This window comes from Talpa occidentalis, unplaced genomic scaffold, assembly GCF_014898055.3.
Source record: "Talpa occidentalis isolate TD23 unplaced genomic scaffold, MPIMG_talOcc4v2.1 talOcc4.7, whole genome shotgun sequence".
Classification (NCBI taxonomy): domain Eukaryota; kingdom Metazoa; phylum Chordata; class Mammalia; order Eulipotyphla; family Talpidae; genus Talpa; species Talpa occidentalis.
The window spans coordinates 116912980-116937231 of record NW_023605083.1 but is presented as its reverse complement, the minus strand read 5'-3'; the positions used below and the strand labels follow the sequence as shown (position 1 = coordinate 116937231).

The 24252-nt window shown below is 41.8% G+C and overlaps 1 protein-coding gene across 1 annotated transcript in view; it reads right to left on the bottom strand.

The window, feature by feature from the left end:
• Positions 1–24252, bottom strand: part of SKAP1 (src kinase associated phosphoprotein 1) — a 256514-nt gene that overhangs the window by 25750 nt on the left and 206512 nt on the right. The window contains exons 5-10 of the mRNA XM_054689125.1: positions 19033–19110; positions 18107–18190; positions 15139–15263; positions 12793–12856; positions 10447–10641; positions 2516–2566 (exon numbers count right to left, since the gene is read on the bottom strand). Coding sequence (XP_054545100.1) covers positions 2516–2566; positions 10447–10641; positions 12793–12856; positions 15139–15263; positions 18107–18190; positions 19033–19110 — 597 coding nt within the window. The remainder of the gene's footprint in view (positions 1–2515; positions 2567–10446; positions 10642–12792; positions 12857–15138; positions 15264–18106; positions 18191–19032; positions 19111–24252) is intronic.

Sequence of the window (24252 nt, the reverse complement as noted above, 5' to 3'; positions counted from 1 at the left end):
AAGAGTCACTCATTAAAATAACCCTGTTACGAACAGTCATGCTGTAAACCAAGCTCTTTATAGATTGAACAATCAATACTACAAGGCTGTGATAGATTTTCTAGGTAACAGAATAAAATAAAAGAAATTACATCTTACAGGGTCATTAACACTCAATAAGGATAAACAGAATTCTTCCCTCCTCTACCCCCTTCTGATAAGATCTAGTTGGGCTTTACAAACATGAGCAATTCCATCAGGGAACAAGCACAGCACTGGGGAATAGGATCTATGAAAAACTGAGAGAAAAGCATGTGGATTTTAAAAGTAACCCTGCTAACACAGTATCTTTTAGGAGAAAAGGTTCCCCTCCCCCAAAAAAAGGCATGTGACACCTGAGAAAAATGAAATGAACCCAATTTTTGTAGCTTGTCTATATAAGAATTCACATTGTCTTAAAGTTCCTTGCTTGTTTTAGTCCTTCATAGGGGTCGTCTGCCCTTCTCTTGGAACTGTACATTTTATTGTTATAAAGCTAAGTAATGACATTTGGATGTTACACATTTGCTGCCATTTCTGTAGTGACTTTGGAGGAAAAGCACTATATAAATTCAATAAATAAATAAGTAAACAGAAATAATAAAAATTCCTGCCTCAGATTCTGAGGAGAGCAGGAAAAAACCTTCTCTGCTTTTTAATCACCATGTCACCAATCACTGTAACTGGTGGGAAGTATAATCCATAGAAATGTACTTAGGTCTTGCTTTACTTTAATACCTATTTTGGAGGTAGGAAGCATGAGGAACAAAAGGTTTAAAAAAGAAATGACAGCCAACCTACTTGACTTATACTTGTGGGAACAGTTAATAAGTAAATTTCCCCTCATCCTCAGACAGAACCTTAAGAAAAGAGGTGGAAGGAGGAAATGAGATGAGACTAAAATTGAATGTCAGATTTTTGCCAGAAGATGCTGCTCTCTGAACGCAGCTGACTATAAAGTGGACCACAGGAAGCTTCCAGCCAGTCTTATCAAAACAGCCACATGAAATGTTTCTTCCCTGCCTGCTGAGGGAAGTTGGTAGAGAAAAGACATATGTGGGCCATGTGTTGGTCAGGAAACAGATTTTTCTGTTGGTGTTCTATACAGTGAGTAGAAAACAGCAGCAAACAGGTTTCAGAATGGACTTAACTGCATGTGTTAACTGTCACGAGGCGCTTACTTAAAGTTGCACTGAACCCCAGGACCTTACCTGCCTCAGCTCTTTCTTTTAGTTGCTTTGGCATGTGACGTCACTGGTCACTGTCCTTTCGCTCCCTTGGGAGAAGTTGGGTCCTTCACTAGTCCCTTTACAACTTCATTTCCTTTTGAGGATGGGCCAAGGAAAGGGAACTTGGCTGAATGGATGAAGAGAAAGGGCACAGGAAAGGAAGAGCAAAAAAGGGAAAAGGAGGACTAGAGAAATGGAGAGGATGCAGAGAAAAAGAACTCCTAGGACTAAGACTTTCCTAGACTCTCTAAGAAAAAAAATTAGCCAATAATCTAAATCAGTCACAATTCAGGCCCTTCCGAGGGAACCATTGTCCTTGAGGTTGCCCTTGTGATGTGTGGTCCTTAACTGACAAGGATAGAATAGGTCTTTGGTCCACTTAAGGAGGCGTTGGGGGGGCATCTGACCTTAGAAAAGATGGGCTCACTAACAGCCTGAAGCATGGTTAACAGTCTGGGATGAATAAGATGTAATTTTGTATTCAACAAACCTGTTACATATTCATTTCCAAATGTGCCTGGAATCAAACCAGGCCATCAGAAGTCAGCATCACCAAGCAATTCTATCCTTCACCCCATGTTCACTTTTCAGATCTGACACATTTCCATTCCCCTCTGAACTTGCAATCTCTGCGCCTCTCAGAGAGAAGACATTTCCATTCTCAATCCTCTGATCTCTTAGAGATGAGGCAATTCTATTTTCACTGTACTGATTTAAGAAATACCGATAGGAAAAAATAAATACCTCGTTTGGCTTCCCACCCTCTCTAGGATAAATCTTAGCTGTCCTGGGACCATTAATTAAAGTGAATGGGTGGCTGCTTTTAAAGTTAAGATATTTCCTTATCCAGTCATCTCACTTGGGCTTTTTTTTTTTTTTAAAGATTTATTTATTTATGCATACAGGAACTGGGGTACAGGCCAGAGATGCGGGGGGTGAGAGGACTCACCAGAGACAGAGTGGGGAACAGAACAGGCAGATCTACTGAAATACACTGCTGAGGGGAGCAGTGGGCGAGACAGGAGAGGTCTGCTGTGCCATGTGGGTTGCTCCCTGGCCAGCCGGGGATCGAACTCATGCTGCAGAGGCTGTGGATTGCTTCATAGTGCTGTGCTTAATCCCTTGCGCCACCAGGGAGGCCCTCACTTGGGGCTTTTGAGGTTGACACACTAGCACCCTCTTAATTAGTGAGTGCAGTAATGTTTGCTGTCTGGAGAGAGGAGACCGAGGTCCTAGCCACAGCCTGCACACTCATGAAGCTCTCTTACCTCCGCTCTGTGCCATGTCACCCTCATCCTCTTCTAGATCGTGTTCTTCATCTGAGGGAAGAAACATGATCAGCATTAGCAATTAGTGGTTGGGAGTCTTAAGTTCTTTGTACCAACAGGTCTTGTTTCTGTGAGCTTGTGAGGCTCTCCCCTTTGAGGAAATAATTATCGTTGTCTTTTTTTTTCTTAAATCATTTAGCACCTTCATACTTGGGCTCTCCATTCCTTCCCTCCCTGTTCATTCATTTACAAGCACTAAGTGCTGACTACACGCATGGGGCTGCCTGAGGAGCAGAGATGTAGCAACGGATAAGACTGGTGGGGTCCTGCCCTCGTGAAGCTTTCCGTCCACTGGGCTCTTCATGGCATCTACCACTAGACTGCGAATCCTTTTTTTTCAAATGTTGTTTCTTCTCCCCTTCTGGAATTCTCTTGAATTCTCTCATGTGGGCACCCAGAGAGTACATATATGTATGTGTGTTGCTAAATACATGTTTACACCCTCCCCGATTAGTCCACAGTGTATCTAGCTTTGTGTTCAGCGGTAGCTGGTCATGTACATAATTTTATGTTCCTAGTACTTGGGCTTGCAGTGATTTTTTTACTGTCATTATTTTTAGCCTGCCTTGTTTATTTGAGTGTAAGTTCTTGAGGGCAGTTGGAATAGTCTTTTAATTAATCGCTGCAGGTACACAATGGGTTCTAAGTCAACACTATTGTCTAACTCCAGTCATGTGTTTATATGGTGAAAATCACAACATAGAAAAAAAAAATCACAACACGACTGGCCTAAGCTTTTTACCCTCATTAACCTGTTTTATGTCAGACTCATATTACCTGATAACATGGGAACTGGGCCTTTTTATGGAAAGCATGAGTACCAGAATCATATTTAGCTATTTTATACGTGGGGTAAATGAGTAAAAATACATGTGATATTCTCCTTTTCATTACCACCTCGCTCTTCTTGTTTCTCTCTCTCCTTAGACACACACACACACACACACACACACACACACACACACACACACACACAGAGAGAGAGAGAGAGAGAGAGAGAGAGAGAGAGAGAGAGAGAGAGAATGACCATAATAAGCAATATTTTAAGGGCTGAATTCTCAGTTTCTCCTGGCAATATTTAATTTCCTTTTTCTGGATTTTAGGGCACTTCCCTGTCTTGCTTCCTCATTGTTACACCACTAAATGGAGCTTTTGAGGAGATTTAAATGGCACTTTTGAGAAGATGGTCTCGGAACATCCCCCCATTTTCTAAATATAAGATTTATATGGCCATATGAGTTCTGATCTGTCAGACTGGGGGAAGTAAGCTGTAAACTCATCGGTAAGAAGAAACAGCATAACAATATGTAGAGAAGTAATTGGTTTCATACACGAAATGATACAGTTCCCCTGCAAAAATAAAAATGAAGGGATTGGTATTTTGGGGAAATAAGTCACATGTTACCAACATTAAAAGTATGTGACCTGTGTTGATTATATATGTGTGTATATTTGTATATACATATATCTTGCCTGACAAGGTGCTGTTGGAAAAGGACCACTCTTCTATCCCCATGTGTGACTGAGCAGCAGAGAATTTCCCACTCACCACCTGTAGTGCTCCCCTGACACCATCATCAGGAATAAAAATATGAGTAATGGCGGAGTGACACAAAATATCGGAAATAGATCACACTGAAATAAATCACATTAAGCATCATCTTTTGCACACCATCTTCCTAACACTTGCCCACTTCCTTCCGTTGCTGTGATGTTTTTTCCTTTTTGATGTGGGACTAACTTCATGGGATTGAACACATCAAGAGTTTGTGTGTCCTTGGATTTAGTGATAGCTAATAATTTGGACAGAGAATGGCTCTTTTGCTGATATCAAACAACTCCATCACAAAGGCCAATAATTTGCTGTGCTGAGACACTTTTGCAGAGAGGGTTTATTCTACCTCTGCTGTCTGTGTGCAGATGTCTCTTCCTCCCAATTCTAATCAATGTAAATTGGGTCAGATCTCCGCTGTGAATTACAAATTGGATCCGAAGTTGGAGGGTCACTGTGCCTGCTACTCCACCCCCTTCCCACCACCATTAGATGGGAAGCTACACCAAAGATCTTTTCTAAATAAATCAGACTTTATTGTAAAACTTGGCCACTGACGAGACATAACCTCATTAGCATTGATTTTAAAATAAATTATTGAAAGTGGCTTGCCTGCTCTTTGCATTTGTAAAATAGAAGAATGTAAATGTATTTGCAATGATAAAAATGAAAACTAAAACTTGATTCCTTTATCCTTTCAGACAAAAGCACTTAATCTAGTCATGATACAAAAATGGAAGGAAAAAAAATCTGTTCTATGTAGTTCAATTCCAGATCAGATACTCTGATTTTTCCATTGTGCCTGTGGAGTCACCTAGAAAGAAAGCTGAACATGGCCACACATCTTGTATATCATTCACCACTATTACCAAGCTCTCCAGTGATATATGTGAACGGGGAAGCTCCACTTCCCACATCTGTTCTATCTAACATTGTCCTCGGTGGCTGAGAGTGGGCGCAAGCAAAGACGCCAATTGAGGTGAAAGACTGGGTGCTGTACCCCTGGGGTCTTTGAATGGGTGAGTATGGGGGGGGGTGGGCATCACATAGTGAAGGAAAGTGTCTTCCACAGCTGGTGGTGAAAAGCACATCTCCCAGCTTCAGAGGGCACAGCGCACAGAGGGGCATACAATTTATCTTGGAGCCTTTAAGGAAATCAGATTGGTATCTCTCACACGCCAAAGTCAAGAAAACGGATGACGGCAACAGAAAAAAAGTCTTTGTTCACAAAAAGAGGATGGGCTAAACTGCCAAATTTCTCATTTTTATTCATCTGTAAGGTGAGGCTTTCATCTTAAAGAGATTAATTTGAAAAAAAATTTTTTTTGGGTTAAAGAGGTTGTTAAATTTTCTTTATAAGAAAATTATCAGGGATTTTAGTATCACATTTAGCATTACAATGAAATACATCTTCATTTAGGAGAGAATTAAAATGTATGTGCTAGCTCAACTTTAAACAGTAATAGATTATAATGGTTCTTGCTCCTACAGGGCATGTGGGACCCCAACCGTACATAGGTTTTAAGCAAATTAACCTCTAAAGATTACTGTCCACTTATTACATTAAATGCTCTACTTGATCCCCAAATATCTCATCTCAATTGGGAAAACAGTTGAGGAGGATTCTGTTAGCTGTGCGAACATGTGAGAGAACCATGGGGCATCACAAATGAGCATCAGTATCCAGAGATTTGATTTCAATCAACACTCTTGGCACAATGTCAGGGACACTAATGAGAGGCTGGAAGGAACAGGACACTGACTCCACCTCGGAGGCAGAGAGCAGCAGCTCCTCCTGGCACCTGGCTCCTTGCTGGAGTGCTTCTCTGGTATCAGCTAAACCAACGCGGAGAAAACATGACTAGATTGGAAAGAGAGAACCCATTTACCCCAAACAAAGCAAAGTGACAGAAGGTTAAAAAATGCCAAATGAATCAACGTGCAACCAGATGTGAAGGGGCTCTGGTGACAGAGAAATACAGACAGACTCCAAGTGCAAACAGAAACCACCCCATAGCACCCCAGTGGGTTATGTGTCTGTGGGTGCATGGCGCCTCTTCAGACCACATGCAAAATATGAGCAAGATGCTAAGCAACACATTTAATTCTCTCTTGTGCATTTGGCAATCTCCACGTTACCTCAAGGTATTTGCATCCTATCTCTGTAGTGTGGTCTCGATGGGCAAGGTATTAAACTCGCTTAGTGCTAACTGCATCACCTGGAAAGTACAGAGTTTAATTTCACAAATAATAACTGAGTACCTACCTACTAAATGAGGGAGAAAGGCCTGAGAATAAATCATTGTGGTAAAGGCAGGAAGAGTTCAATTCTAACTGAGTATCTGGGAGGGTGTTATTGAGGAGACTATTTGAGCGAGGCTTCATTGGCTGAGGTGGGGGGAAAGCAGGAATGTTCTAGGTAGAAGAAATGGTCTGATTCTAGCTTGGGTGCTGGCCAAACAGTTTGGGGGGGTGCCCCCCCAAACAGCCATGTGGCCAGGGCCCCAGTGTGAGCGGGGGTGAGCAGGAGGAAAGTGGGGGTCTAATGATGGTGTCCAGGCTTCTATAATGATCCCTCCTTAGAGTGTTGCTTTTCTATGAAATTGGAATTTGCTTTCTTCATAAACTTTGTATTTTTTGGTGTTTGCTTTTTTTTCCACCTTAGATCTCCTACTACTATTTCCCCTGTAACCTCCTGCCTCCCCATCCCACCATCCTGTGGGTCTGGACAACTGTACAGGGGGAAACTAATTCCACAGACTGTTTATTTCCATTTGACTCAAATTAAAAAAAAAAGTCAGCTATATGTTTTATTATAAGGCAATCTGGTTTCCGGTCTATAATAATCCTCCAGGGCAGTGCGGGCAGCCTCAGACTGTGAAGAAAAATTCCCAGGGAGGCCTTTCTGTCCCTCTTCCTGTTCTTTCTCCTCAAGTCTCTCTAGAGAGATCACAGGGTTCCTTTGCTATCGAGGCCGCTGCAAGGGCCCAGTCACAGCTCTTCAGTGGCCTCAGGCACCTTGCTGGATGCCAGCCTTAGGCCCAGATGCAGAGAAACCTGATAAAAGTTGTCCTTTTATGGAACCTTGAATCACGAAACTGGGCCTATGTTAGCCTGTAAAGTAATTTCAGGGAGGGGTGAGAGAGGGCTCAGAAAAGTCTCTCATTTCCACATATTGCTTTGGCATTTCTTTGTGGTAGTTTCCTGCAGTTTAATCTACTACAAATGAGATCTTAAAAATCAAAGGCCCCCATATGCCCTGAACACAGATATTCAGAAATCCCACCGGATACCAATCTTGAAACCGTATTATCCAGGACTAGCATTTTTGTGGTCTTGGCTGAAAACCTCGAGTGCTCTGGTTTTTCCTCATGGGAAGAAGCCAGCAAGCCACGTAGCAAATGCTAATTATCCCATGATTAATGTCATGGAGTGCATTTAATTTGATGATCTATACATTATTTTGATTAGGAAAAAACATTTTTGTATTGACTTGGTATGTGTTACAGGCACTTTTCTCTCTACTAGGAAGCCCATGGAATGATATTCTGGAAGGGAGATATCACTTATGTGACCAGTCCCATAGGGACAGTCAGGCGTGTGTAGGACCTACCCCAAAGAAGAAGGATTGGCAGAACCATCAATGGTAAATATTCTTCACAAAAATGAGACAAATGTTAGAGTCCCACGTCCACTTGACTATTGATGGGTATACAATGTTAGCACAATCCAGTGTTGCTGTTGGCTCTCCCTCTACCTAGCACCTGTCCTTGTGGTAAAAATGGGCCTGGGCAGCAGGTGTGCCCCACAGTCCATCTGCTCAGGATTTTCAACATCACCTGCTTTATACTTATACATGAAAATGTCCAACTGGACTATCTCAGGTCTCGTTGGTAGAGGAGGGGAACTAGTTACCAACTCCCCATTCTTCGAGGAGATGACACTTCCTATTTAAATACCACCAAATTAATAATAATCAGCATTTGTTGAGCGTTTAGTACCATATGCCAGGGCACTCTGTGCTGAGTGCTCTGAGTGGATGGGGAGCTGGGTGACGGCGACTTGTACAGATATTCATATAGTAATTAAATGCCAGTATTTCCCACATTGTCTCTAACAACTGAGATGGATAGAGGCTTATGGGAAGGAACTTGTTGGCTGGATATTGCATTGTCCTTTGGAAACTTTTAGGCCAGATAGCTGCCGGTTCCCTAACCTGCAGAGAGACCCTAGTTCTACTATGCAGACTTCCTCACTTCCAAGGGGCAGCTGCTGTGAGCGTAGGCTGAATCTTTCTTTGAGAAAGCAGACCAGTCTCCATGACTTTGGAGTTCAATCCAACATTTAAACTGGCATGAATTTTAGAGGAAAGCCCTCATATCCTGGGCAGTGCCACAAGGGTCAAAGGCAGGAATTTAAGAGGCAGAGGAAGGATGGTTGTTGAGAAGTCACCAGACACACATTGACCCACCTGGGCGAAGGAGGTGGGCCCAAACTCGTTTTCCAAGGCCCCTTTCCCTTTATTCTCCTTTACTCTTGGATGCTGAGCATCAGTCCCCTCCTCCCTTGCTCCATTGAGAACTAAGCATGATGGATGAAAAGATCCTTCTTTGCTCTCCAGAAGGCTAAGTGCTTCAGTGGGGTTTTCCCAGGGCACTCTTCCACAGGTGTAACACAAAGTGGAGCATCACTAGGATATTTCCCCATGCCTGGGCAGGAGTGAGAGGAATGTGACCTCACTAGGAAGATTCTGGCCAAGTTGGGGAGTGTATCTCCTTTTAGGGAGTGTTGTGAATTAGATCCATTTCTGCACCCTGCTGTTGCAATGGAGCAGACTGTGAAAGGGAAGATTCTCAGAGGAGCTGTGTTTTAATGTAGCAATTTGATTCAATTTTCCACTCTATAAAATTACCCATCACTGCTCGTTGCTTTCTAACAGACACCTTCACTCTTAATTTAACAATCCTATCGAATTCTGCCAGGGAAATTGGAAAAATTTATCACCTGTGAAATTTTATTTTCCTTTGGTTGTATCTGTTTTTGTAAAACTTCATTAACGACGATGACTTGCTGAGGAAATTATCATTTTTTTTTTAACTTCAGACACAAGAAATGGCTCGACCTCAACCAAGATATCATTTGCATAATAAAACACAACAAAAAGGCTGGAGAAGTCAGGACTCGCAGAGGCTGGGAGTGCTGGAGAAGGCTCTCTGAGGTGGATGGGTGAAGTTCCAGCAAGGAGATGTGTGGCCGCAGGCCGCTCCTTCACTCAGGAAGCAGTGACGTGGCTTCTCCCCCAGGGAGCAGGTGATTATAGCCTTGACAGGGTTAGGCCTTCTCAGAAGCCTTAAAATGCAAGTTGCCTACTGATGACGCTTTTAGCAACCAGCCCTGTCTTCAGGGGCCCGAGCGTTAGATTCACCTTAGTTCCTGGGTTCATCTGGGATTGAGGTTTAAATTGCTATAAATTTAGGCTTAACTTGAATTTCTCAGCAGAGCACTGAACTCCTGGCAAATTTCCACAGGAGCGATCTTTCTGAATGGACTTGAAGATTCAGCATTCCTGTGGTCTAACTACCTCACAATTAAAAGGCTCCGGCTCCGATTTTCCACAGCCTGACCCCCACTGTGCTCTGCACTGTTTCAGCAGCTGCTGTTATCCCCACACGACAAGGCTATGCACAAGCAGTAAGGATGATATGGCTTTGGTGTTTTGTTTTGATTTTTTGAGAAGCCAGTAATTATGCCTTTAGAAAGAAAGAAATCTGCACAGCAGACCTGCTGTCATGGTGGGTAGAGGAGTCTGGCTCAGCTTATCTTTAAGAGATGCGATCTGACTGGTGGCACACCTGAACTAGGTAATGATGAGTTGTGCTCTATCAGGGTTTTACTGGGTTACTGAAAAAGCTCATCTGCACTTATCCATATTCCTTTAGACTTTTGATGTCCACAAGTTTGTGGTAACTTTCCATTATTCTCATAATTTTTAGACAGTAAAGTTGAAACTTAGAGAGTTTGGATGACCCCAAAACTCACATTCAACCAGTGACAATCAACATGTTGACATATGTAATAGATTCCTTCACACGGCACAGATGAAAGACTCCCTGGTCAATTCATTTTGCTCCCAGAGAAGAGGAGAGCTTCTGGAGTGGGGGGTCACAGGAGCTCCACTGAAACCACTGAAACTTTCCCCCGCTCTCTCCTTTAGAGAGTTGGTTTCTTCTGGAGTTTCCAAAGTTATATTCTTCCACCAGGTCAAGAATTTCTAAAACTGCAGAAAGATAGTTAGAAGTTAGAAGATAAAATTTCTCACCTGGTAAGACTTCATAAATATCATCTTCTTTTTCCTCTGTGGGTTCTTTTGGCCCCATACTCCCAGGCATGATAATGGGTCTGCATTGGGAACCAGAATTTGGGGAGTCCAAACCATCAATATCATCATATGTCTCTTCCTCTTCCTCTCCCTCCTCTCCCTCCTCTTCATATGGAATGGTGAAGGAACTCAGATCTGCCAGGGCAAAGATGAGACTGAGTCAAGATAGGGAGGAAAGGAAAAGAATAAGCCAGGGAGGTAAAGAGGGAGAAGGAGGAGGAGGGATGAGAATAAAACATGTCAAAAGAAAACGAAACACTAGGTTAAGTGCTGTTATTTCTAATGTGGGCCTTGGTGGCAGGAAATCTACAGAAAAGGCCAGACTAGCACTGCGTCAGGTTTAAACCATCAACATAAATCCTTCCTTGCAATAAAACTTGATCAGGATGAAGCAGCCCTGAAAAGTATGGGTGTGAAAAGGAGCACATGAGGTGAAGGGAAGAAAATAAGCCAAAAGGGGAAATGCCAGCATGCCACGCACTGCTCGCCAGGTAGAAAACTGGAAGGGTGAGTGATGGCCTTAGCTCTGAGCCCGCACGGGGCTGGGGGACCATGGTGGCTGGCTGCTGTAGGATAGTGGACCTCTCAGAAGCTGATCTCCCCAAGATTTCTCTGTGGAGTTTCGGACAAGTTTGTATGTAAAGGGAAAAGTGGGTAAAAAGGAAGAGGAAGAGAAAGTAGGATAGGGAAACATATAACAGTAATGCAAGACCAGATGGAGGGGCTAAGCCATGTGGTCACCATGTTCTTTTGCAACTGTATAGTTTGGCTGACCTTAAAGTGGGTCACTGCATAGAGGTTGTCAAGCCATTACCGCACTGGGGAGCACGGGGAGGGAGAGGGAGATTGGTTTTTTCTTTTAATGGGGGACTGGGAAGGTTCATTCTCTGACGAGCAGTACAGAGTGCTCTCTGAAACTCTGCTGCGGGGCCTCTGCAGGATGGGCGAGCGCAGCCAACGTCCTCTGGGGGAAGGAGAGGATGACGAGACATCGGATGTTCATTTCAAAACACAATAAAACTGTTTGGCTTGATTAGGCTTTTAATAAAGATTCTGTAACAATTTTCATCTGAATTCTGGTGCCACCTCATATGAGGAAGGGATCAAAGACACATTTGTGGCTTAGACCATATGCTATTATTTCGTTTGTTTTAAAATAAAATGGAATGAATAATTTCTTCAATGTGGGATTCTGAAAGTACCACAGGGTACAGCTCAATAAAGCTGCTTTGAGTTTTATTGAGGTTTACACACTTAGGGGTATATTACACGCATAAATCCAAGGCACCTAGATGAGAGTGTACCCTGTAGTCTCGCCATCAATGTTCATGTTTGCCTAGTTCCAGTCTATTATACGTGATGCTCTTGGTAGATGCAATAGTTTGTTTTCGTGATAGCAAAGACATAAACTGAGTAAAACAGGCATTCTTGTAATTAAAGCTCTGGTGCTTCCTCCTTTTTATCCACAATAAAATCTCATCCTAGAATAAAAAAATGAGATGAAAAGACTTGGTGTTTTAGGTTGACGTGCTTCAGGTCTTGCACCATGAACAATTGGTGTTTCTGACTTTGGGTGGAGGCAGGGTTCTGCCACCGTGCTATATGAGGGTTACTTGGTGCCCTGAGGCAGACTCAAGGTTGGCTACTCCTACCTGCCAGGCCACTCCCAGACAAGGCTTCCCTGGCCACTGTCACCTGCAGGCTGGCCAGCAGAGGGTACTCTAAGAGCAGTCATTTAGCATCCTCAGGCAGGGCTCTCCCCATCCAAAGCAAGGAGCATTTTATTGTGTCTTGAGACACAATATTAATGTCCAGGGTTGCTCTTAATGACCAGGGTTCTTGAGGGTTGTCAATCTGAGTTTAGATTTCTACTTCCTACTAAGACTAAAATAAGATGATTTTGGAGACCTAAATTGCATCAAGATAACTTCAAGCTTAATATCATACATTTCCTTTCAAAAATATTAGGGGTTAGGAGACAGTGAGTTGAGCTGAGCTGAGCTAGTTTTCAGAATTTCCTTTTCTGGTGATTACAATACTCCACTTGGCTGCAGGGAGGCAAGAGAGTTACAGTGGTATAATCCCCAGGCTGACTGTTTCTTTATCTTCTAATTCATACGTGATACTATTTGTTGTCATAATATGAGGGATGTGATAGGGAAGGTGGAAGAGAGACCAGGCAGGAAAAAAACATATTGAAACCTGTGGATTATATATTATGCAAGAGAACATCAACCTTCAACTTCAAATCCACTCACGTATTGCTTCTGTAATCATGGTACTTACCCTTTAACAAGAAACTTATTTGGTCTACCCAGTCTCTGGCTTCAGCTGGATTAGTAGCTGTAAACTAGAGAAGAATTAGTAAATTAATGTATCACTTTCACTAAAATTTCCATGAATCCTATAGGAATATTAAAGGGAGGAAACTTGTGAGTCAAGTTTCAGAGTCAAGTTGAAAGCTCAGGATTCTTTGCCTCTTTAATACTAGAAAAAAGGTCAAAATCTCACTCAAAGTGACTTCTTTTTTCAGCAATTTTGCCCACCCAATGTTGACAGCTATGGAGACCAGACATTTATGTCCATATGCATGCATTCATTTGATTACCCATTCATCCATCAGGCATTTATTTAAGAAAAGCTTAGAGGGGAAGAAAAAGCAAACCAACATTTCTAATTCAAAGAACAAATGCCTCAGTTATGGAGACAGCAAACACCCTTGAAGTGGGAGCACCACAGAGTAGGCCCACTTGCCAGTAGCAAGAGGCAACGTGAGCATATACTGGTGCCTAGAGTGAGCCAGGGGAGGCTGTTGAAGTATACTCTTCTCGGTTTTAAAAATGGTAGAAAGTGCCTGGTGGAAAGAGGTTGGACATTTCAGATAGGGAAAACCAGCTGCAACAGATTAGAAACGCCAGTGATGGGGAGGGGAAGAGATCGGCTTGATTGGAGAACAGTAACAGGTGACACTAGGGAGCTGAGGGTCAGAGAAGAGATGGTGAGAGGGCCCTGGGCACTAGAGCTCAGGTTTGACATGCAGGCGGTGGCAGGTCACTGTGAATTTTAGCCACAGGAGTGGGGGATTCTTTCAGTAGTTGTGAATAGGAGGGACTGGAATAGGGGAAAATTGGAGACAGAAGACCAACTAGGAGGCGATTTAACTAGTCCTCTGGGTAAAGTGATAGGGACTTAACTATTGTGAAGGCTGTGGGAATAAATACGAAGGGAAAGATCCAAAGGATGTAGAGGAAGAATCCATAGACCATGGTAATGACTTGAATTCAATGGGCCAAAGAAAAGAAGAAGTAAACAAACTCTACATTCTGATTCACAAAACAGGCCAGTGAAGCATCAAGTCTTAGCAATTTTTTATTTTAAATGAATCAACTTGAAATGACTGTTCCTGAAAAACATTTTTATTATCTGGCCATTAGGGTAAGATAAAGATGTGTGCTGTATAAGAAACCTGGATTCCTGCTTAATACTTATTAATCGACATTGTCATTTCTGGTTTCTTAAAAGCACATTTCTATAAGAAATGTCTAGGGAAATTGATTTAGACTTGTCATATAAATTTTTATCTGGATGAGAAACCATCAGATCTGAATAATAAAAAAAACTTAGTAACATGCCCAGTGTGTACATTAGTCACATCTTTAAAGGAATCTCTGGGAAAGTTTACTTCAAATTAAAAATAATTTTTGAAATTGCATAATGAAGACCTAGGTTATTTTATCAAAATAAAGTTTAAGATACTGTACAAACACAAAGGAATGAATGCTGAGAAAGAGTTGAACAAAGGGTTATTCACATGGCTAACATTAACCTTAGCAGATTTTTCTCTTTGTAAGTTAGCCAAAGTTTTCTAAATTGTTTTAGTAAAATCGTAGTAAGATAAAAATAAGCAGGGACCAATATACCAAATGTAAGGATTATTTTTGCTGAAAATCACTGTATTTTTATGGTCAGAAATTTTTTATTGTTCTAATTGATTTTATAAGAGTAATAAATATATTACATATCAGATTATATGAAAATATATAAAAATGAACATAATGGAGGATAAGTCTTTCTTACTCCCACCCAGATTCTCTAGACTCTCAGTTATGACTGTTCATGCTCAGTAATCACTGTCAGCAATATCTTAGAAATCCTCCTAGAGATATGCAATGCCTTCACACACAGGAAGATTATTTTAGATAGCAAGATGAGTATGGGAAAATAAATTATTTTTTAGTCTGTAGCCAGATTTTTCTTTTTCTGGATTTCATGGAAGGAAATGAAGATAATCAGTTGACAAGTAAAGAGAATGGGAAGCAAAGCCATGAAATTAGAGACAGAATAAATAATGAGATTGTGTGCTGCAACAGACAAGGCTCACCTATGGAGTGAGACAGATAAGGGGATGAATGAAGCCAAGCAAAGGCAGTGCCTGGGATGAGAGTGGCAACAGAGAGGGGGAGGGAGGGGGTGGCATAGCACAGTTGAAGGCATGTCAAGAAAGAAGGTCTTAGTAAGAAATGAACAGGTAACAAAGACAGGACGGAAGCCAGCACAGCAACCACAGCTCACATGCAACGTGGGATGAAAAGCCAGTGCTAATGAGGCTCACCACCTCTCGGTTCATCCTACCTCATAGCTGCGCCTATCCTGAGAGGTCAGTTCAAAGCAGGATTCTTTCTTGGAATCTCTTCGCAGGTGGGGGGCCATCCGTACATTGTAGCCCTTAATGACAAAGGTCCCTTTGGGCTGCTTGCCTGCAAGACAGGAAAGCTCCCTGTATCCCTAGAGAGATGCAACTGCCAAGGGAAGGCATCTTCTCTGGTATGTAAAATAAAAGCACAGAAACAGCTGTTACATCCCTGAGGAACCACAACAGTCAAGGAAAGGTTATTAGGGAAGCTTAAGAAGAGGCTACTGTGACAGCGAGGCAGCTATCACTGCCAAGCTAGGGAAATGCAACATGAAAGGTTATTTTGCCAAAAGAGTACATCAGAGACAGAGAATTTATTAGAATGTTAAGAGATCTATAATAACAGAAAGAAGGAATTATTACAGCAGGGAGAGTGTGGCTCTGAACGTGAGGCTCTTGAAGGCTATTACAGAGCTGAAACATTATTATCAGGGCCAGCAGAGCTCACATTTGAGGGGAGGGACAGCAGCGCAGGGGGGGCCTTATAAGTTCCCGGGATCTCCTCCCATGCCCTGTGTAGCATTTGGGCTAGACCTGCCTTCCCGCCCCAGCTGATAAGGTGGGGATTTATGCTACAGGGAGGATAATTAAAACTCAGGCACAGACAAATCCAAAACCAAATAAACCCTAGAAATGACTGCAGAATTGAGGCTACCAGAGTGGGGTGGGGAGCAAAGTACACTATGGCAGAGGACTGTGGGTGCCTTGGTGGTGGGTGTGGGGTGGTAACATACATCTGGAGGGAAGTGAATCTATACCTCTGAATCATAGTGTTGAAATCGATGTTACCTCAGTAAAAAAGAATATAAAAAACTCCAGCTATTCAGTATTTTATCCCCCTCTAGGAGGTCAAATTGGGACATTGCTGAGTACAGTTGAGTGTCATTAGATGACCAGGAAGGAGACACAAAACGAAGGACACTACATGGGTGAAGGGAGCGACTCCTCTGCCTCCTAATTCCTATTTGAAAAACAAAATATCAGAAACAGGAAAAGAGGAGGGAGTCCTGAGGATTTGTGTCCCCATGGTGTGGTTCAGGATTCAGGGTCCCGTACCTTGCAGAATGAATTATTCAATAAATGCCTTTTGATGCTGACGATGGAAAGAATGGCAGTGGGTTGACAATATCAAGGGAAAAGGAAAAGACTCTGTCCTCACCTGGTTGAGCTAAAAGAAATACAGAAACACTCTTCACTTACTAAGAAAATGTCTTGGGCACAATAAGAAATAACTGGTGGGAAGGGAGCCATGCAACAGTGCTTTTTGACACCAGAATCTTTTTTGTTAAAGTATCTCTCCTTGTTCTAACTGGCCACTAAAATGTTTTGTTGTTTCTTCGGTCACCAGATTTTATTTCACCCTGACGGCAAAATGGTCAATAAAAGTATCCAAGTCTTTAGCTCTTGCGCTCCCCCCCTCTCACCTTGAGTGTAAAGGGTTCTGGATGAATGAATGTGGCAGCTGGTTTTATATCCTGATAAGCCAACCACTTATTTAAATGCAAGGGAAACGATGAACATTTTTACAACGACAAATGTCATGTTAGTTTGAAGTTTTAAAGTAGAAAATAAACACCCAGCTGGCTTATAAGCCTAGAATTCCGGGGTGGTGGTGATGGTGATGGTGCTGGGGCTGCTGAATTTGAGTGTGGGGGGGGGTGCGGGAGGATCAGGGGACTTGTTACTATGCTATGCTACTATCCCATCCAAGTAGGGCTTCCCATTTTACCCCTAGATGGGAAAGGCTCTGAGGAATCCAAGATGGTGAACCCAAATGATCAGTGATTCCTGTTACGGGCACAAGAGACAGTGTAAGGCAATCGCCTTCAAGTTCAAGGGCAAATCTTAAGGATTCCAAGTCTTTAGGCAAAACTACAGTTCTTTCTGCTACCTTAGTGCCAAAGGTGCAGTCTAAAGGCAACTGGGAGGATATCTGATTACTCCTTAGGCTGGTTACCTGGGCATTGGGAGAGGAATAAGTTTGGGACAGGAGGAAGAGGAGAGACAAGTGGTGGGAAAGGAAGAGAAGAATCAACTGGTCTCTGTAAGAGAAGGGAAGTACAAGGGAAGTCCCTGCAAGAACTGGCGCTTTACTTTGTCTCCCAGTGACTCTGGAATTACTCCAAGGAAGCCCAACTCTGAAGAAGGCAATCCCCTGGTGGGAAGTTTGCGTTCACCTGCGTAATGATCTGAGTTGTATTTATTTGTGGCTGCCTCCAGTTGGTGCTTCTATCCTCTACTCACAAACTCCTCACAAACTGAGCAACCATGTTAAGCACAGATGGGGTCTTCCAGGGATAGCCCATGAGTGCTGATCTTGACGGAGCCAGTGGTGGCTCATGAGGAAGCTGTCTCTGGTCTGAGTCAACACTTCCCTGCTGCCGCCATCAGGCTGAAGGGTGTCTCTTGGGCTTGGCAACATTTTGGTGTCAGTGCTCTGTGGCTCCAGGGAGGTCCACTGAACCACTTCCCAGTAGCCAGTAGGAAAAAATGGGGAGCATGCTCTTAAGAAGCTTGGACTCGCTTCCACTGGTAAGCTGTTTAAATCTTTCTCAGAATAACTTGCTTTCAATATTTTAACCATATTATTAATATCTGCAAAGAGTTTGAGGTTTTTTTAAAAATAAGAATGCCAAAGTATTGAACCTTGATGTTATGTTATTGATCATAATAAGAGAAAACCTATTGAAACACTGAGCAGTGTTTATAGGGCAAATAATTACTCAATCGGCGCCTGAGTTTTTGGTGATGGGCAAGTTATTCTTTACCTGAGTCTGTTTCTCTCCTAAGCATTTCCCATTGTGGGTGTTAGTTAAGGACTGCTATCTTGAGATCTAAGTGCTTGAGAATTTACAAAGTGCTTGCATCCAGGAGTGAGATGCTGCTGTGCACATGAAGAACACTTACTTTTCTCATTAGCATAGTAGTAGAAGAGACCTCTGCTGACAACACACCACCGCTTCTGCCACTCCGATCCAAAGAAACTATGATCTAAACGGAACAGCAGCAAGGGACATAAATTCAGGTAACTACAATCACCGATGACTCCGTAAAATCCAACACACAGTCCAGTGTGGTATTGTTTTACCTCCCAGGTTAATGGACTGTGAAGCCCTCCCTTTCACTCCCACAGGTTAGCTGGCATTGACTCAGTCTGGAGGACTCGCTCAGTTAAAGGCCAGGATCTAACTGGGCTTGGGGCTCTGTCCCCTCACAGTTATCTCTCTTTCTTGACATCTTTCAGGTTCTAATTTCATCCCGTACGTTAAAAATTCTCCATGATATCTTTCTGCGTTGCCTTTTAGCAAATCGAAATGATGTCCTGGGCATGAGAATGTCTTTCTGCTGAGCCAATTTGCCTGTTGTTAAACCTCAGACTATCTGTTCTAATCAAATGAGTGATAGGTCAAGATGTGGGCTCCTCTGAAACTTGAAAGTGGACTGCTCCCATTATGATATAAGACAATTACATTTTGGTAACATAATTTCACTTTTTGTGAAACTATGTTTTGTGGGAGCACAAAATAAGAAAGTCACCAATCATTTATTTAGCAGTGTTTATTAAGCACTTGTGTGCCAAGTGAGCAGGGCTGAACCAGTATCCATCCTGAGGAAGATCACAGCCTTAATTTTATATGATGCTAAGGTTGTTTAAAATTATGGGCCATGTCTCTTCAGCCTGTACACAAACATAAGACTTCTTGCTTTCCTTTCTGCCTCACACCTTTCTAGCAGGCACTGGGCATTGAGAAGAAAACTGGTTTTTAGCTCTATTTTTCCTCATTTGCCTTCCTTTCCCGGAATGTTCTGAGATCTATGGGTCTGATTGGTACCTTTGCATTTCTTCTCCAAGTAACCTTGCTTGATGATGTTGTCAAGTTCTTGAGCTCCTTTTGTGATGTCGTCTATTCCTGGAAGGAAGAACAGCAACACCTTTGCTGAAACTGGGCAGAATTTTCATTAATTTAGGCTACTTTAGATAATCTACTTTAATAAAGAGATACAGAAGGCAATAGCTTGAATACAATACAAAATAAAACAACATCTATATGAAGGGGAAAGAAAAAATTTCATTCTTCCTGATTGTATATAATGCTAAGATCACTTAAAATTATCTATACATATGTTACTTTGTATAAGAGGAGGCTGGCTACAACATATGCTGACTGGCAAGAAAGGACTCCAGAGAATCAAGAATTTGCTGTGGATATAAACTCCAAATTGGATAACACATTGAGGTAATCAAAAATCATATGAATAACTACAGACGAACTTTAATGAGTGATACAGTCTACTGTTAACACAGTCACCTCAGAGAGAGCAATAACTATATACTTTTTTTCTTTTTCTTTTTCTAGTCCCCATACAATTGCAACCCCCTGATTTTGACCCCAATACTTCCTTTCCCCGCCCCCCTCCCCAAAGTGTGTCTCTGGTTCATAGTTGTTTGTTGATTTTGATTTTTTTTTAAACAAACACAAAGTCACCTTAGTAACAAATTTTTTTAGGTTCATACAAAGAAGGGTTATGCAATATGAACCCTTGGCAATTGCTGTTGAATTCTGGTTTTGTTACTTACATGTGGGAAAGTAAGTTTTGTTACTTACATGTGGGAAAGTAAGTAAGAAATGACAGAAAGCTTTACAAAGAGAAGACCCTGGACTTTAATCGTATGCTTCTAACATGCTTGACTTTCAATCAGTCTCATTAGGTACAAATTTATTGAGGATTCAAGATCTCAATTCATCTTCCAACACTGGAGTTTACACTTATTTTACAGAGGGTGTGGAAATGGACAAAGAGGAAGGAATTTACTCCTCAGAAAATGAAAGGAAATAACAAAACACAATAACAACAACAACAAAAAATTGAAAACATACAACTTCATGTTTTTTAATTAGGAGAAATGAAGTGAGCTAGCAGAATCATATTTCATCTTTTTTGTCTCCAAACCCAAATCTCTTTTGATTTGCCTTAAAAAATTTAGAGCACAAACAATCCAAACCAAATTAAGGCACAACCACCTATGAAGCAACTGGGTCATACACATGTTTTTGGGTGAAATAACTTCTTTTTAATCATGCAACTGTGTTTTGAACATCTGTAATTAACATTTACTCAGTGGTGACTATGAGATTGCTGCTTTGCTCAGTGTTTTACAGACTTTTTGTTTGAATATAGCATTTTAACATTTAAAAATAAAATAAAAAATTATCTTTTGCTTCTGAGCTCTTCAAACAAAGTTTTAAACCTGTAGATGGAAAATGATCTCTTTTTCTTTTTTAAGGTGTGTCTAAGTGCCTGAGTCCTTATCCTACTTGTCCTTAATGTCAGCTCCCTTGTTTATGGGCTATTTTCATCTTGTGTGTTAGTGCATACTATAAACAAAGTTAGCAATTAGTCAACTCTGTGGCTGCTGTAATCCTTCCGATGGGTCTTAGGGTGCCGGCATGAGAGGAACAGCAGCAAAGGAAGTTCATTTGTCTAGTATCCTTTCATTGCTCCCACCCTTTTGAACATTCTAATATGTCTCTGAAAATGCTCTCCAAGAAGCAGAAACAGATGCTAATAAGGACAGGTTGGCTGGGCGAGCACCCAGGTTGGGAGGGGAGGCCTTTTGAAGGAGAGCCTATCCTCTCTGCAGGCTGTCAAAATAGTGCTGTGAGAGGTCTAAAAATTAAATGAAAGCATGGGGGTTAAGAAAAACAGGATCTTTAAGATAGGCGCTTCCATCACTTTTCCCAACAGGTTTTTTGTTTTTGTTTTTCCTCCCCTTTTACAAAAGGTCTTGTTAAACTTAGAGACACAGCTTCCTGCTAAAGATGCCGAGAGTCTGAATCATAAAAGACATGTTAAACGTTCTATTAGAATTCAAACCTCCCTTTTTAATGCAAATCTAAATGCCATTTTATGGAACATCTATAATTATGAAAATGGGAAGACATTGCCTCGTGTGCAGGGAGAGTCTGTGCGTATGAATATTACATTAATGTGCCCACACCAGCTCACTGATCCTGCTGGCAGGAGCATAAAAAATGCTTGAGTGAAACTTTTATTTAGATGTTAAGACTCCAGGCCCCAGCGGGGTGACAGAGACAGTCCCTGTGAGTTGCCATCAGAGAGAGAGCTTGAATTGAATTACCCAGGGGGGAAGGAAGTAGTGATGAGCACTGCTTCGCTTATTTAATTTCATTTACTTTCAGTACATTATCAGCATGAGGCTTTTCGCTCCCCACAAACGGAAACCCAAGAATGCCACCACCAAGAAAACAAAAACATAATGTAGCAGAGATGTCTGAACTCCAAGTCACTAATTCTAGGATCAAAGGGACAGTTCCTTCCCACCACCTCTCCTTAAGAGTCACAGGGCTTGCTAAAATTGGACCCTGAATGTGTTGCTGATTTTTCTCTCTTGTTGGTCATTCACCAAGATTCTGAAGTATGACAGAATAGAAAATATTTTATATTCTGTGTTTTGGTAAGATATGTTAGGTAGAGGAAATCTATACTCATGATGCCTAATCCCCTCTAAGGGCAATGGAAAAGTGGGATTACAGGTGAAGTTTGGAATGGTTATACAAAAAAAAAAGGAAATCTAATGAAATCAATCTATTCTATTGATTGTTTTCTATGCACAAGGAACTGGATGGTAACTACAAAACCAAGAATTGTTCTCAAAGTAAAGTTGACTCTGAGCTCAATTTCATTAGTTCCATGATCTGCTAGAAGAATCCAGAATCAAGGTTGGGCATTGTGACAATCAAGCTCTTTCTCTGTGTCAGCTCAGGGTCCCACTGCCCAAGAACCGGTGGTCCTGACGATGCCCTATGTTAGTTCTGGGGTAATGAGGCAGAAGGAGTCCTGTAAGCTGAATCTACACCTGCTGGCAAATGAACAGATCTGCAGAACCACTTAGTGCAAAATAGAAAGTATGTAAAAGCTTTGCAGGATGATAATGAAAACAGGAAGAAGCCACAAACAATTGCATGAACTGCTATTTTAAGGCAAAAAACATTTATATTTAAGTATACAATTAAAAAAATAGAGGCTTTTTGTCCATTACCTGAGAAAAGATATCACCACCTTAATGAAAAAATAGAAATGATTTAGATTTATTGGGAATAAATGGCCCTCTTGGATAAATCTAAGGGTATATCACATTATATCAGCACAAAACAGATTTACATTAGTGTCATAATCTCTCTCCACCACTACACTTAACTAAATCTCTCAGAATAGCCCATATAAAGAAAAGATTCACTTAGCTGAAGGATATGGGACTATAAAGATAAAATCAACAGAGAAGTTGTTACCCAGAAGTGATGGCCACCCAACTTTCATGGCAGATGAAGATAAAGGAAATTCTCAGACATCTTTCTCTCCTCATCCAGATTTCCTTTAAACCCTTGTCCCAACCATCCCCAACTGCAATAAAAAACGACAGAGGAGGATTCCATCTCTCAGTGCGAAACAGGACTCCTCAGTCAGCTATGCACAGCAACAACAATGGGGGCCCTTGGAGTGTGATGCATTTCCATAAAGCAGTCAATAAAAAAGACACGGGAGCTTATGTGAGTCACAGCCCATTTAATCAGCTACATTCTAGGCCACTGAGAAAAGAGAATTGGAGAAATCAGTTGGCAACACCACAGCACAAGGCTAATCACACAAGAGGCCACACGATTTCCACTGTGAAAAGGCAGCCCCTGTAGAATAAAGCAGGTGCCCACTAGCTTTTATGATAGGCAGTTGGTCTTTTGCTAAATCAACCTGAAATGAAAAATCAATAATTAAAAAAAACTTGTGTTCAATTCTTACTCCCAACCCCTCCTTAAATTCTGGACTTCTTCCAGCCTCCCTGTTCCTTTCATTTCATTGTTTGAAAAACGGGCCAGACCAACACCAGCTTAGAGACCAGCAACTCCTAGGGGTGAATTTCGTGCAGGGTGAAGACTACCAGGCTCCTGCATTAAAGTACTTGTGAAAAGGGCCCTAGGAATTGGGTGGATGAAGTTGGAGAAAACCTAATATTTGAGGGCTGGAAACGGTCAAGTTTTCTCTGCAATTCCAATTCACTCACAGATCTCTGGTATGTGTGTGCATATTTTCAGACTAGGGACAAGCACACACCTGACAGTGCCTCAAGTGTACAGCGGGGAAGAGGATATAGCAGGTAGGGTGGGAGGGGCTTGCATTTTCCTGTCTGGGGTGGTTGATCTTGATCCTTAAATGCACCTTTGTATTTGGCTTCGTGGCCTTCTTTAATAAGTTCATTACCATTTCCCCCTAGCTTCTTGCATTTCTGTGTTACTTTTTGCTTTTTTTTTTTTTCTCAATTTCCAGGAACCAGTCAGTGAATGGCAGTCAATTTGAGGTGTTCATCTTCTGGGCATGATGCTAATAGGGAAGTTGTTTCTCTACTGATCCCTGATCCCAGGGGACGGCTTACATCATTGATGAACTTCTGTGCTTCCATTCAGTATCCACCTGGGTTTACACTTCTTCCTCACACTTTCTGTCCTTGTGCTTCATTTATTAAGGCATTTAGATCAACACATGTCAGGTGAAAAAGTCTAAATCATTAATAATAGACTTAGGATCTGAAAATTTCAAAGATATAGAAACCACTCAAACAGACAGATTTAATTTCATGGAGAAATAAATCGGATAGCAGATAAAAGGAAGGGAGTGAACACAACACATTTAATCAAGTTCTTTAACAAGCTGTGACATAAGAAGCTGGGACACAAAACAAGTACCATGTGAGTTAGACTGAAGGACATTGGAAAATGATAGAAATTACATACTTGTAGTTAGCAAACCAACACAGAGGACAATACTCAGGAGATCCTGATGGACTCTTGTTACCGCTCCAAAATTTTTTTTCAAGATTTATTTATGCATACAAGAACTGGGGTACAGGCTAGAGGTATGGGGGGTGAGAGGATTCACCAGAGTCAGAGTGGGGGGCAGAACAGGCAGAGTGACTTAAATGCACTGCTGAGGGGAGCAGTGGGTGAGTCAGGAGAGGTCTGCTGCGCCATGTGGGTAGC